At 39.1% G+C, this 15,122-nt stretch overlaps 1 protein-coding gene across 2 annotated transcripts in view; it reads left to right on the forward strand.

Annotated features, from left to right (window-relative positions):
• Rai14 (retinoic acid induced 14) overlaps positions 1-13,140 on the forward strand; it is a 120,593-nt gene extending 107,453 nt beyond the window's left edge. For both annotated transcript variants that reach the window (XM_042690517.1, XM_042690518.1), the window contains 6 exons: positions 1,718-1,772; positions 3,917-4,035; positions 5,268-6,800; positions 9,050-9,199; positions 11,015-11,080; positions 11,620-13,140. In XM_042690517.1, coding sequence (XP_042546451.1) covers positions 1,718-1,772; positions 3,917-4,035; positions 5,268-6,800; positions 9,050-9,199; positions 11,015-11,080; positions 11,620-11,697 — 2,001 coding nt within the window. In that variant the 3' untranslated portion in view covers positions 11,698-13,140. The remainder of the gene's footprint in view (positions 1-1,717; positions 1,773-3,916; positions 4,036-5,267; positions 6,801-9,049; positions 9,200-11,014; positions 11,081-11,619) is intronic.
• The last annotated feature ends 1,982 nt before the right edge of the window (positions 13,141-15,122 follow it).

Genomic DNA, 15,122 nt, shown 5'->3' on the forward strand with positions numbered 1-15,122 from the left:
TATAAAAGGGAATGAATGAACTGTGTGAAGTACAAGCATCATCATGGAAGTATCTGAAAATCATATGAAGAATAAAACAAGACAGCTGCAAAAATTTCCTTGTAAGACATTCCCCTACAGCAGCTTTAGAAAAGGAGAACAATGGAAAACCACTCAAATGTATGCTGTAGAACATTGTCTGGAGATTCTGATTATTTGTACTAAAGTGACAAAAAGAAAAAAAAAAATCAAAATTAAAAAATCAAAATCACTAGAAACAAAAAAAACTACTGACATGTGACATGATTATTTGTGTAGAAAATTCTAAGAAAGCAGCCACCATGGTAAGAATAAGTTGATTTAGGATGATAGAAGGACACAGGGTCAATACAGAAGTATAAAATTAAATATGAAAAATATGCCATTCAAAAATAAAAACAAGAAGCCTAAGTATTGATTGGAGAAATGTATGTACAATCTTTAGCCTGAAATTGACAAAATATCAATAATAAAAATTATAGAGGATGTTAATATTTTAAAAAAGAAAGAAAGAAAAGGAGAATAATTGCTGTCTGTTACTGGGGAGTCAAGGGCAGGGGCTGACTATAACAAGGCAGGAGGAAATGCATTTTCCTGAACATAGTCTGTATCTGGATTACAGGGCCCCCTATGGATATGCATGTGTCAGAACCTTTAAACTAAAGCTGGGATGTAGTTCAATGGCAAAGAGCTTGTCTAGCACCCGCAACATCCCTGGTTCGATTACCAGTACAAAAAAAAAAAAAAAAAGAACCTCCAAATAGCAAATTTAGAACAGTTTATTGACTTGGGGGAAAAAACTAAGTACTTGGAAAAATAAGAAAGAATAAAGAAAGGGCAATTTTTTTGTAAAGATAAGCATGTGCCAAACTAAGCTGCTTAATTTCTAACATTAAGGATTTTACAAAAGTTCCTTTCAGCACAGTGATCTCTTATCATTGTTTGTGGCTCATCTAGATGAAACACAGTCATTTCTGCCAAGTTATGTTGTAAAATGAGAATCTTGAAATGAGGGTCTGCCTTTGAAGTTCTAAGGTTTCTTTTTGTAACATTAACAGATATTCATGGACAGAGGTAAGCTGTAGAGATAGGAGATAGATATGCAGGGTTAGGGGAATGATTTGGAAGATCAGTTGTCAATCTAAGACCACCCAAATTTTTATTCACTTATAAAATTGTAGTTACCTTCCTCCCATACAGGACTTATTTATTACCATTTCTCTTAGAAAAATTAGTAACAATATATTAACAGAAGATAATTCTAAAAATAATGAAGCTAAAAATAGCCACTTTATATTTTTAAATGTATGGGCCAGATAAATAGAACTGTCTGAGTTCATTATCAAAGTTATTTTCTTCCTCAGATTTAAGATCAGTAAAGGAGCCTGTTATATAAGATTGTTATAATTTAAATATATTTGTACTGTACTCCCTAAATGACATTTCTGAAACATTCTGAAACATTCCTGAAGCATTTACTATTGTCTGCAGCTTCTGAAGGTTCAGAAATTATATCTTAGTAGGTAATTTTCACTTTAGTTCATTTTTGCTTTTAAATGTCTTTTTGCTTTGGAACTTTCTTATTGTTTTTCTAATAGCTCTGCTGGCTTTAAACTCAAAGAGAAAAATCTGTTTGATGTTTTGGTGTAATCTTCTGCATGTAGAAGCATTCTTTTAAGTCATTTTTGTGTTTCTGCAGGCTGAGATTAGTTCTATCCAAGAAAACAAAGAAAGACTCAGTGACAGTACTACAGGTAAGATAAAGAAGAATCTGATTTTGTTCCTTGGATCATATTGTGTTTACACTATGTCCATAGAACAAGAACAGAGGCCCGCCCGGTCCTCCAGGCAGGGAGCTGGTCAGACCCAGCCTGCCACTTGTCAGAGTGACCAATGGACAAGCAGCACTGTACTGTAAAGATCTGAACATGGACTTTAAAGTGTCTCTGAGTTTAGATGTAAAAAAATAATACCAATACATTTCTATATTCATTTTTCTCTAAGTAAATGTTAGCATTTCCTTTTTATAAAGATTGACAAAAAATATAATACTTATAATAAGACCAGGGAAACAATTCACAAACAATTTCTGATACCCTTACTGTTTTGCAGATATGTTGAAATGACATTCATAGTATCTCCACTGTAAATTAATGGCATTGGTTGGACCTGCATTTTTATTTTGATATTTATCTTGATATCTTTAGACTACCACAGCCTGTGTATTTTATGCATTTAAAAATGACTGTTCTGAGCAGCATCTACATGCTTTAAACTGTCACTAACAGCAGATAGTGATAAGAGCAAATCATAGCAGAAAAATAAAAGGAACCTGTACCTTGGTCTAAACAAGGTCTAACCATGCCATCACAGTCTAATTGAGGTATAAGTTTATGCAAAGATAGTGTTTGTGAAACCATAGACAATCATATTGTCTTTACCAAAATCAGGTTTGATTCATTCTATCTTCTGAAAGTTTCTACTAAGATCCATGAGTTCATAGGCTACATAGAAAGTCCAGATCTCAAAAAAAAAAAAGAGAAATAGAAAAAAATGTTTAGAAAGAAAAAGGACCCTCTTAAAGAACAGATTTCTAGTGATGTATTATATTTCTAAGAATGTAGTACCGTAGTCTGTAGACTATACTCTGAATAATACAGATCTAATTATTTTTTCTGTTAGTTTTTTATTTTCTCAGCCGTTTAACATAGATATGAAAACGTCAATCTTAATTTGGATTAATGTAAAACATTTTTTTTTACAGAATAGCTTGCTTCTGATATAAGGCACTGTAACAAGCTATTCTGTTAAAAAAAAAAAAAAAATAGGAATAGTCTACAGACTATTAGCTGGCAGTGAAAAATGAGTTGCTCATGTCATCCAGCTGCGCACACCATTTTGTCCAGCAGAGATTTCTTGCCTAGGAAGATTTTTAGGTGAAGAAAGCAGTACATTGCATTCCATCTGGAACAAGTTCCTTGCCTCAATGAGCATTTGAGTAGCACTGCTTCAGATGCTCTTTGGGCATGATGATCCATACAGTGTTTAAAAAGAAACAACACACACCAAAAACCACTTGGTTTGCCAACAACGGTGATTACAGTGGGATTCAGAGAAGCAGTTCTAATGTCATGCTAGGCTGGTCATCAGATGCTTCAAGTAGGAAAGTTATACCTGGGTCCATGTCAGTAGAAATAAAGCAAAGGCAGTCATGTGAGTGAAACAGTAAGTGAATTAAATGCATGGTGAGAACATAGGAGATAGAATTGAAACCATGAGTCCGGGAAATAGCAATGTAGGAAAGATGTAGGGAGTTGAAACCTGAGAAGGTTCGGTGGAGGCCAGACACAGGAGCCTAAGCCCATATAAAAGAATGTGGAGATTATTTTTTGAGGAAGAACAGTTAACACATTTGAACCAAAGGAATGATCCATTCCAAATATGTCTTAGTCTATTATTCTTGTATAGAGAAAAGAAAGGAGCAGAGATTTGTTGGAAAGCCATTTTGCAGTTTCTAAGGAAATGCTAAACACCTGAACTAGAGCACTAGAGACAAGAAATTAACCAGATAACAGAAATAGTTCTGAAAGGATTCATAGAATTGGGACTTAAGGTGGAACAAGGAATAACCAAAAAAGAAAAAAATCAAGATAAGACCATCTAGTAAATGAAAAATGATATGACCACATCCATTTTCAGAATCGGCTTTAGTACAGTTAAATTTTGTATTGTGCTAACAATTCCATAGTGAGAAAATAGCAGTATGGGAAAAGTGCTTTCCTCTCTCCAACTGGGGGAGGATCTAGGAGGAGAAACTAGACTAAGATGTGTTTGTTGGAAATAAAATGACAGCTTAATCCCCTTTTGAATATTCAGATCGCTTTCTTTCTCTTCTAAGGAGCTGATAGCTTGTTAGATGTAAGTTCTGAAGCTGACCAGCAAGATCTTCTTGTCCTATTGCAAGCAAAAGTTGCTTCCCTCACCTTACACAATAAAGAGTTACAAGATAAATTGCAGGTAGGTGAATAAATTGCTACCATGAACTCTTCTTTAGATTCAAGCAGTTGGTCTTCCCAAGGGTAGTCAGGTGCATTTTGTTTTAAATATTTGCATAAGTTTCTTCCTTTTCAATATGTAGTTACTGTTGCAGTTGTGTTTGTTTCTTAGAGTGTTGTTCATTATCTCTTTCTGTAAATTGCTAAGTCATATAAAGTAAGTTGTAACTTAAAGTAGATTATGTATTTATATATTTTATGTATATGTGTATTATATATAAAGTACCTTATACATTATATACTAGATTATATATCCATGCAATATGGGGTCAGCTATATTTTAAACTTTTTAATAGACTGTATAAACAATTTACATAAGATTCATAAGATAACTATATATGAACACTTTACATTTCTTTTAAAAATATGTGTCAATATAGATCAGCTGTTCATTTAGTAAATTTGATCATTTAGCAATCTTAAGAAATTGATAAACAATAGCTATAGTTTGTCCTTTGCCCTCCTGGGCAACTAGAGTGATACGGGGAACAAAGAAAAATTTTGAAAACACTGCCAGCATCCTGGCTCACCCATATGCCAGCTATGCAGGAAACGTAAATAGTAAATAGGAGAATTGTGGTCCAGACTGGCCCAGATATAAATAAGAAATCCTATTCAAAAAGTAACTAAAGCAAAAAAAAGGGGTGAGGTTGTATCTCAAGTGGTAGGGCACCTACCTAGCTACAATGAGGCCCTGAATCCAAACTCTTAATACCACTCAAGACCAAGATAAAATAGCCTGGTGCTGGTCTCTCACACTTGTAAACCTAGCTACTCAGGAAGCTAAGATTTCAGGATCCCAGTTCAAAACCAAGCTAGACAAAGAAGTCCCCATCCGACTCTTATCTCTAATTAACCACTCAAAAACTGGAAGTGGTACTGTGGCTCAAAGTGGTAGAACACTAGCCTTGAGCAGAAGATCTTACAGGGACAGTGCCCAGACCCTGAGTTTAAGCCCCACAACTGGGCGGGGGGGGGGGGGGGGGGGGAGATTAAAAAAAAGACAAATAATTTGCCCTGATAAATGAGTAAGTGATGAATGATATCATTGGTTTAGCCCTCATGTACCAGAGCACTGTTTTTCCTGGTGCAAGCATACACATGCAGAAAGATCTTACTGCTTTTCAATACTAAAATTCAGATTTGTTCCTCTGTTTCAGTCACCTAACCACACCTAATTCCTTTCCTTTCTAGGCAAAATCATCCAAGGAGGTGGAAGCAGACCTAAGCTTTGACGCTTTTCATTCTACCCAGACTGACCTGGCTCCATCCCTGGGCAAGCCTAGTGAAGGCCCTCCCTCAGACTCCAAATCATCTCCATCAGTCTTAGCACATTCTTTGAGGAAATCCACTGTTGACAGCGATGCTAGAATCCAGCAACTACAAGAGACTTTGCAAGACTTGCAGAAGAGATTAGACAGCTCTGAGTCAGAGAAGCAGCAGCTACAAGCTGAACTTCAGTCTCGAAATGCAGACCGGGTGTGCTTGAATAGCACAGAGATTTCAGAGAATGGCTCTGACCTCAGTCAGAAACTGAAAGAAACTCAGACCAAGTACAAGGAGGCCATGAAAGAGGTCCTCAGTGTGCAGAAGCAGATGAAACTGGGTCTCCTCTCCCATGAGAATGAGGATAGCTATTCACCTCTTAGTGAGGCAGGAATCACTGATGAGATAGATGTGCTAAAGCAAGATCTGCAGAATGCATTGGAAGAAAGTGAAAGAAATAAAGAGAAGGTGAGAGAGTTAGAAGACAAACTTGTGGAGAGGGAAAAAGGTGGAGGGATGAAGCCACCTGCAGAAGAGTATGAGGAAATGAAAAGTTCATATTGCTCTGTCATTGAGAATATGAATAAAGAGAAAGCATTTTTGTTTGAGAAGTACCAAGAGGCCCAAGAAGAAATCAAGAAGTTAAAAGACACATTACAAAGTCACGTGACACAGGAAGCCAGCGATGAAGCTGGAGACATGAAAGAAGCCATGAACAGGATGATAGATGAACTCAATAAACAGGTGAGTGAGCTGTCCCAGCTCTACAAGGAAGCGCAGGCTGAGCTGGAGGATTATAGGAAGAGGAAATCTCTAGAGGATGTGACGGCAGAGTATATCCACAAAGCTGAGCATGAGAAATTGATGCAAGTGACCAATGTGTCCAGGGCTAAAGCAGAAGAGGCACTATGTGAAATGAAGTCTCAGTATTCAAAAGTGTTGAACGAGTTAACCCAGCTCAAACAACTTGTGGATGCACAGAAAGAGAACTCTGTGTCCATCACAGAACATTTACAAGTGATAACCACACTGCGGACTACTGCCAAAGAGATGGAAGAAAAAATCAGCCATCTGAAAGAGCACCTTGCAAGCAAGGAAGTGGAAATGGCAAAGCTAGAGAAACAGCTCCTGGAAGAGAAAGCCACAATGAATGATTCGATGGTACCCAAATCTTCTTATGAGAAGCTCCAATCATCCTTAGAAGGTGAAGTGAGTTTGTTGGCAGCAAAATTAAAGGATTCAGTCAAAGAAAAAGAGAAGGTCCATTCAGAGGTGGCCCAGGTTCGAAGTGAGGTCTCACAAATGAGAAGGGAAAAGGAAAACATTCAAACTCTCTTGAAAGCCAAAGAGCAAGAAGTAAATGACCTACTGCAGAAATTCCAGCAGGCTCAGGAAGAACTTGCTGAAATGAAAAGGTCTTCTGAAAGCTCTTCAAAACTAGAGGAGGATAAAGACAAAAAGGTAGGTGAATTTCGATTGCTGTTGAGCTTCTAGCAGTAAGTTGTAGACTCTTCAGTTGTAGGCTCTTTCACTGTGCTAGATGTTTACAGGATTTGTTAGGAAGGCTCAGGCTCTGTGCCTGTCACTATCTGTCCTTAGAATAGTATGTTGTGCCACTGTAATGCCTATTCAGGAGGTGTCCAGGATAGTGAGTTCAAGGCCAGCCAGGCTGAGCCACATAGGCCCCATTTCAAAAGCAAAGTAAGAATAGTTAGTTGGAAATTGATCTGCCACACTGCCGTATACTGAATGCATTTTCTTTTTTTAAAATTGTATTATCTTTAAATGGTTGTACAAAGAAGTTCCCATTCTACAAAACAGTATATGAATACAAAGTGTCTGATAACATTGTCACCCATGGCTCCAAACCCACCCCTTCTCACTTTTCTTTTCTTCTTTTTTTTTTTAATTGAGATTAGGTAAATACATAAATTTCACGTTTCACAGTATTAGGGAATAGTGATACTTAAAGTCACAAACACAAATTGTCATTATCATGGTCTATAAAGTTTGTGAATTCTATGAGCTTTGACAATACTATATAGGTGATATTTACGTTTCTTTCCTTTTGCTTAGTGTAAGCTGTTCCCTCCTTCCCTTTCATTCCTCGCTTCCCATCACTGTCTTTGGGTTGCTTAGTTCTTTTTGTTTATTTTTATTAAAGCGTTTTTAAATAGGTGGTCTCTATCTGCCCTTTAAAAATCATTTAATAGGCCAGCTGTGGTGGTACATGTACATAATTCCTGGGCTACATAGTGTAAACCTGTCTCAAACAAACAAATCATCTAACAGAAGTTCTGCTGGTGCTGAGAATACTGTGACCTGCCTTGAACTTCATCTCTTCATTTTGAATCTCAAATTGATTTCTCTATCATAAGGAAAAAGATACTTGTAATATTAATCTTCCCTCTCAAAATTTCAGGAACTTCTTGCCCCCTGAGTACACATAAACACTTTTCTGATTCTCCATTTTCAAAAGTCTCAAGGCTTGGCCAAGGAATGTGGGGAGCAGGGCGTTTGGAGATGGCACTGGATGTGGCCCTGAGATGGGAGGGAAGCGAAGATCAAGTTCAGGGTGGTTCTTACTGAGTCTGCTCTGCATTCCCAGTCTCCTGCCACTGGAGGCGCTGAATAATACAGGGGCATGATTCATCTTTACCCTTTTGTCAAGAGTGTTTGAAGAGCCGGGTGCCAGTGGCTCACACCTGTAATCCTAGCTACTCAAGAGGCTGAGATCTGAGGATCGTGGTTCAAAGCCAGCGCAGGCAGGAAAGCCCGTGAGACTCCAGTTAACCACCAGAAAACCAGAAGTGGTATTGTGGCTCAAGTGGTAGAGTGCTCAACCTTGAGCTGAAGAGCTGAGGGACAGTTCCTGTGCCCAGAGTTCAAGACCCATGACTGACCAAAAAAAAAAAAGTGCTTGAAGAATAGCTTTGAAAGCTGATGGTATAGAATAACAAGACGTGCTAAGCAAGACAGGAGGTTTTGTATTCACTAAAAGCAAGATAGCCAGATGTCAGGGTTCTTAGGACTTAGTCCTGATTGTCCATTTCAGCACTGTGTCAGCCATACTGGACAAGACAAATATCTTCAAATAAGAAATGGTTCTCAATTTTGTTCTTAGTTTTTAACCAGTAATACCTCTTTTAAGGGTAAGGGAACCTGATTTCATAGTGTCTGTTACCTTCATCCATCAAAATAGGTAATTCAGGAGGAGCCTTAATCAGAATGGAATAGATTTGGAGGGATTTAGTTTGCCAGGTTATGTCGTTTCACCTTAGGGGAGAGAGGGAGGTAAGGAGAGGGGAGAGAGGAGAGAGGAGAGAAGAGTAGCTGGGCACCAATGGCTCACTCACACCTTTAATCCTAGCTACTCAAGAGGTTGAGATCTCAGCCTACTCAACTCAGGCAGGAAAGTCTTTGAGACTCCCAATAACTGCCCCCCCCCCAAAAGACCAAAATCCACAAGTGTTTTTGTTGCTCAAGTGGTAGAGTGTCAGCTTTGAGCCAAAAAACTTAAGGGATGGTGGCCTAGGGCCCTAAGTTCAAAGTCTCAGAACAAGCACACCAAAAATAAGAGAATTCTTCTAGTTTCTCAAGTCCTAAAAGCAGATAGAAATGACTTACGTTGAACGCCTAGAAATCTCTGGAATTTTGCTTCTGTAGACACAGTAGTGCCTATTGATACCGATTTTTCCCCCATGCACTAGATAAATGAGATGTCAAAAGAAGTCAGCAAATTGAAGGAGGCCCTGAACAGCCTGTCTCAGCTCTCCTACTCAACCAGCTCCTCCAAAAGACAGAGCCAGCAGCTGGACACACTGCAGCAGCAGGTCAAGCAGCTTCAGACACAGCTGGTCGTGAGTGGATTTCTTTCTACTGCCTGGTTTAGGGGGGAGGCTGAGGGAGATGACACTCTAGCCTAGATGACCATGGGAAGGATGCTTAGCCTAAAGGAGGGTTAGGCTTCAGTGAGCAGCCGACTGAGGACTGCTCTGGTGAGGACAAATGGAAAAAAAAAATACTGGTGGGATTGCCAGGTGTCATTTGTACTTGAGGTGGGTTAATACACTGCTGGGAAGGAGGGAATCGAGTTGCTGGTCACACACCTGCTAACATGGCAGCTACCCACTCCCATTTCACACCTCCTTATTTTTCCAGAGTGGTCTTTCTCCGTCTCTGGTAATAGTGAGGGCATTTTGCTTACAGGGATCATGCTCTTTGCGATTGTGTATCTACATGTTTGAAGCAGCTTCTCAGACTGTCTTACTGACCCAAGAAAGCCCTTTCCTCTCTGTTGTTTCCTGTGGGTGTTGTAATAAATCACTGCAAACTTGGATTGAAGCCACATGCATTTATTATCTTAGGTTTCTCAAGATTGGAAGTCTGAAATGGGTTTTACTAAAGGGTTTACTTTAGGGCTTACTAGAGTAAGGTGAGGATGTTGACTTGGTTCCTTCTGGAAGCTCTAAGGGAAAATCTTAACTTTTTATGTTTGTTTTTGTGTTTGTTTATTGTGCTCTCTCCTTAACTTTCTAGCTTCTACAGGCCACCTTCTTCCCTGGGTTATGGCCCCTGTCAATTTCAAGGATATCATTTCAACTTCTGCGTCTATATTCCCAGTTCTTCCCTCTGCCTTACTTGTAATGCTTTTATAAAGATCCTTATGATAGCATTTGAAGCCTGCTCAATCTGTGATAATCTCTCATTCCATCTCTAAATCTTGAATAATATCTGCAAAGATCCTTTATACCATATAAGGCCACATTTACAAATGCTAAGAATTAGTATGTGGTCACCTTTGGACAGCCATTATTTAGCTTACTTAAGTGTCTGTAAGATATTTAATGAGCCAAGGGAATGACATTTTTTTATACAAGTTAAGGTTTATATCTTATCTACAGTTTGCATTTACAGACAGACATACCTCAAGTAAGTTCTTCAGTATAAACTAAATTTTAATGAATTCTGTTTTCTACACCTACTCTGGCTGGGCTCAAAGTAGAATCCTAGCTCTGCGGTGTTAAGAGCTTTAGCAGAATAATTTGGCGGAATAATTTGGAGAATATGGTTCTTACTGTATTATGCAGGTCATTCTCCTTATAAAATGGTTATTTCAGATTCTAAAGATCCTTCAGCCTGTGTTTATCGAGCTCTTGTTTAAGTATTGCATATGATATCAAGGTTATACAAATGAGCAAGACACAGCCCTTGCTTCATGGGATTCATACCCAAAACATAGGAATACAGTGAGCATCCACTGACATGCAATGACACACAGAGGAAAAGTGTCTACCCCGCGTGTAAGAATCATAGAAAGCTTCCACAGAAGGTGAGCCTTATGCTGAATCTTGAAGCGATGAATAATGACTCCCCATTACTCAGAATTGAATGTGTCACTCAGATGACCTTTGTCAACTCTTAATCCTTTCCACCATTCCTGTGGAGTGTGGGGTAGAATCTGAACTTCAGGTGATTGTCACTGAAGTGAATGAGAAGGTGACATGTAATCAGAAATGCAGTATTGAATGATGTCAGCAATTTTAGAAGATTCATATGCCAGCATATAGTAGAATAAAGCAGTTGTTTAGAATCAGGGGAGCTTTCTCTGAATAATGTGTTTCTGTTCTTTAATGATCTAAGCTTGCCAATCACATCCAATTATCTCTCTCTAGGAATGCAAGAAACAACACCAGGAGGTCATATCAGTTTATAGAATGCATCTTCTGTATGCTGTGCAGGTACGGTGCAATGTCTGGACATCCTAAAGAAACACAGTAGCAGATGCTGCCAAAATTCCCACCATACAATGAGTAGAATGAACAAGAATGAGGGGAGAATGCTTCCATTTGAAAAGCTTGTGCTTTGTTTTGGATTTTGTGTCCAGAGCTTTGTGCTGTTTACTAGGAACAGCCTCATCATATATTGAGAAGATGGGTCTGCTGTGCCTCATTAGGAAGACCCAGGTTTTGTATTATCAGAGCACTCAATACTTCTTTCCTCTCTATTTGTTGATGCTCTGTCTGGCGAGGCTCACATTAACAACTGACTTCAGGTACCCCATCCCTCTTTGGTAGGCTTTGACAGACTTAAGATTCATAGTACCCTCAGTTTGACTCAGGCCCTCACAAACTTGTAGGAAATGATAGGAATGATATTCTCCTGAAAGTTAGAGGGAATAAATTGAAGACTTCATCACAGCCTGCCATCTGATACCCCAGGAAAATGGGTGTTATGACTTAATGGAGGTTCTAATGAATGTCTTTTGTGAATTTCCTAGGGCCAGATGGATGAAGATGTCCAGAAAGTCCTGAAGCAAATCCTGACTATGTGTAAAAACCAGTCTCAGAAGAAGTAAAAATGGATTGCTTGGCAGGACAGTACCCCTTGTTGTCTAGCTTTGTGTTAGATCCAGTTGTTGGCGACCACTGCCATTGTTCTTATTCGTGGTATGCACTGTGATGTAGCATAGCTTCTTTCCTTCTAAAGGTTTCTGAGGACTACTCTCAGGAGAAGAGGCCCTCTTCAGAACTGCTTAGAGACTTCACACCAGCAGAGGGAAATGTCCCTGACATCCTTTGAGATTCCATAGCTGGGATTGGCCATACCCAGAGGTCTGGTCCTGATGTTGGCCACCCTCCTTGGTGGGTGAACGGCTTCACAAGTATCAAGTGATCTGCTGAGGTTACCATGAAGTGACTGACAGCTGCTTCAGTGCCTGCCCTTCTGCTGTGTCATTAGCACAGGAGAGCTCTTTTTGCCTTTGGCTTCCAATCCCAAAACGTGATTTCATCTCTGGCCAAATTATTAGGACATTAGCTATGCCTACCCTTTATCATGATAATCCTGTGGATTTTTTTTAAAAACTATACTCTCATTTTTCCCCAAGCTGCCATACATCTTATCACCCTGCTAATCACTTTATAACTTGATGAGTACTGCTCACTAAAATATGAAATCTAAAAATAAAAGCAAACTGTCCTTTAAGAGATCTTTCCTTTTTTAAGTAAATCATTGACATACTGCAAATTTTCTATGCAAACTTGCCTCCTGCTATTATCCATGAAGCTCAGGAAATCCAAATATTTGTATTTCAACAAGGGACAGTAAACTGTGTGTTTACAGCCAAAAGTAATGCCTCATAGTTCCTAACCTCAATTTTTTAAAGTTTTTTTTTCTCTATAGTATTTTTATTGGCTCCTAAAGAGGTTTTCCTATCTCAACCCCTAAATAAGTAAAATTACACTAGATTATATGAACGAAATATTTTTTAGGTAACCATGCTTGCCTCCTATAAAAAATTTTTCCTCCAGGTTTTCAACTCAACATGAACCAGTCTCCCCTCAGACTTGCTGCCACTGTCTTCTCCAGACTTGTAGTACATTTCTAAATATAATCGATTCTCTTTTTTACTGATTGAATATTTTGGAATGTCCCCACTCTACAAGTGGCCATCAATTACCTCTTTAAGGCCTATTATTAGTATCAGTCAGTTTTTCAACTTTGAAATAAAATCCTGATGTGGTAAAATGGTGCATAGTGAAAGTCTTGGGGGGAGGGGTACTTCTGTTCACTTTACTTTTAGGTTATTCAGAAAGTGTTTCTAACTTGCTTGCAGCTTGTCTTATTGTATTGATCTTGAGGGAGATAAATAGAAGACTCCACTTTTAGTCTATAGCTGAAAGTGGAGGCCTGTTCCAACAGGGCCCATGCGTACCACAGGGCTGCCTGGCTCCAAGGGTGCTTGGCTCAACTGTAAGATGTGTTCATTTGTACTGGATGAGAACCAATGACAGCAAAACAAAAATGGCTTTAAGCTTGGTGGTGTTGTTTTCATTATAGCGCAGCAATTCCAAATATGCTCCGAAGAAATGTGAAAGGACTTTTTGTCACAACACTTAAGAAAATACAAAACAATCCCCGCCCCCCTGATTCTGCCACCCCTCCCTCACCCCTGCACAGAAATGCTGCAGAGTATAAAACTTGAGACATTTTGTAGGATGCCCTTTATCTTGTTTCAGGATGCATATTTATTACAAGTACTCTGGTTAAATATTGAAAAGTTATATGCTGTAGTTTAGTCTTTCGTCTTTGTAATTTACAGAAATAATTGCAGAAAATAAACTTGTTTCGTTTTGCATCTTTTGTGTCAGCTTTTTTTTTTTTTTCCCTGTGTTCATAAGTGTGAAGTGGCTTCGGAAGCTCCGTCGCATTTTGGTGTAAGAGTTTTTATATCCTGAATGATGGTGAATGGTGGGAGGGGTCCCTTCTCTCACACTAAGTCTTAGGCCATCCTGTCTCCCACGCTGCTCTAGGTAGCAGCCACTTGGGGGCAAGTAGGTCACAATCCTTTAATTCAGGATTGCCTCTTGTTTGAGCTGTGTTGTTTATATCTGTTTGGAAGATTTCACTGGATTTATTTCCCCTCTTGTTTTCCTCTTCTTTTTTCCCTTAAAAGTAGTACATGGTTTAAAACAATTGAATAAGCAATAATAATAATTTTGTTTTTACATAAACTTTGTTAGGACAGATTCCAAGGGTCTTAGCATACCCATCTTAAGATCACATGATATGCTGTGTGGTGAGAAAACTAAGAACAAGTTGAAGCACCACAGTTTGCAGTGTGATAGAACTTGGAATGCTAGTTGCTGACAACAGCAGAAATTCCATTTAGCAAAGATGGTTGGGGGGGGGAGTGTTTTTGTTTTTTTTTTTGGCAGAATTATAAGGCAAACTGCAACAAGAAAGTTGGAAAAAGTAATACACCAAGCAAGACATTTTTATGTCAGAAGAGAGACCTGCCAAGCATTATGGCAGTATATGGCCTATTGGAGAAATCAAAGTTCAACCAAGATACTCATCATAAATGGATCTTAAAATCTGGCTGAGGAAATGGGCAATGTGGCTTCCAGCCAGGGAAAGACTCCTCTGAGAAGTTAAGCCCCAAGAGATGGGGGACTGGGGCCGGGGGGGGGGGGGGGGGTGGCACGGGTGTGTGTGTGTGTGTGTGTGTAGAGATTCCTTCACTTTTAATGCAAACCAGGCTCACAATGGGTGAATTTGAGAATTGATTAGATATACCAGATTATAAAATGAAAAATGCTTTCGTTTTCTTTTTTAAGGTAGGAAAGTGAAGTCAGGTACAACCAAATGATATAAGCCCCTAAGCCAGAAGATGGTAAAGGGGTTTTTAAAGCCATGAAAAATAAGTGCCCTCCCCCAAAATGTCCATCATTGTAATCCTTGGAACCTGTGAATCTGTTACGTTATATGGCAAGGGATAATTAAAAACCTAATCAGTTGAGCTGAAAATAGGATTATCCTAGATTGTTGGGTGAGCCTAATGTAACAAGAGGGACTTTTTAATTCCCTGTAGTTACTTTTTAATTACTGTACCCTTTGTCTTGTATATAAGTTTATCTGATTTGGGGGGGGGGGAGAGGAATCACAGAAACCATGGGACAAAGGGTGAACCAATTCAACAGGGATACTCACGAGACACTGGACTGATTGGCCTAGGCTAGTGACTGAATACCACTTCTGAAAAATACAGGGTCCTTCTCATCTTTTGGTGGAGTTGATCTTTCCTTCCCTTCTTGTATCTTCACCTTGGAGAGGGAATAGCCTGGTGAGGAAGATTCAGAGCAGCCAGGGAAGTTCAGGGCCCAGTCAGGCTACATGTAGTCTTGTATAGGACAGCCCAGCAAGCTGCAGATGGCTAGGGCGCGTCCCAGGTTGCTATGGCTACTGTGTCTGCTTTCTGTTCCTAAGGCAACCTCATTG

This window comes from Dipodomys spectabilis, unplaced genomic scaffold, assembly GCF_019054845.1.
Source record: "Dipodomys spectabilis isolate Male_0828 unplaced genomic scaffold, ASM1905484v1 ptg000138l, whole genome shotgun sequence".
Lineage (NCBI taxonomy): Eukaryota > Metazoa > Chordata > Mammalia > Rodentia > Heteromyidae > Dipodomys > Dipodomys spectabilis.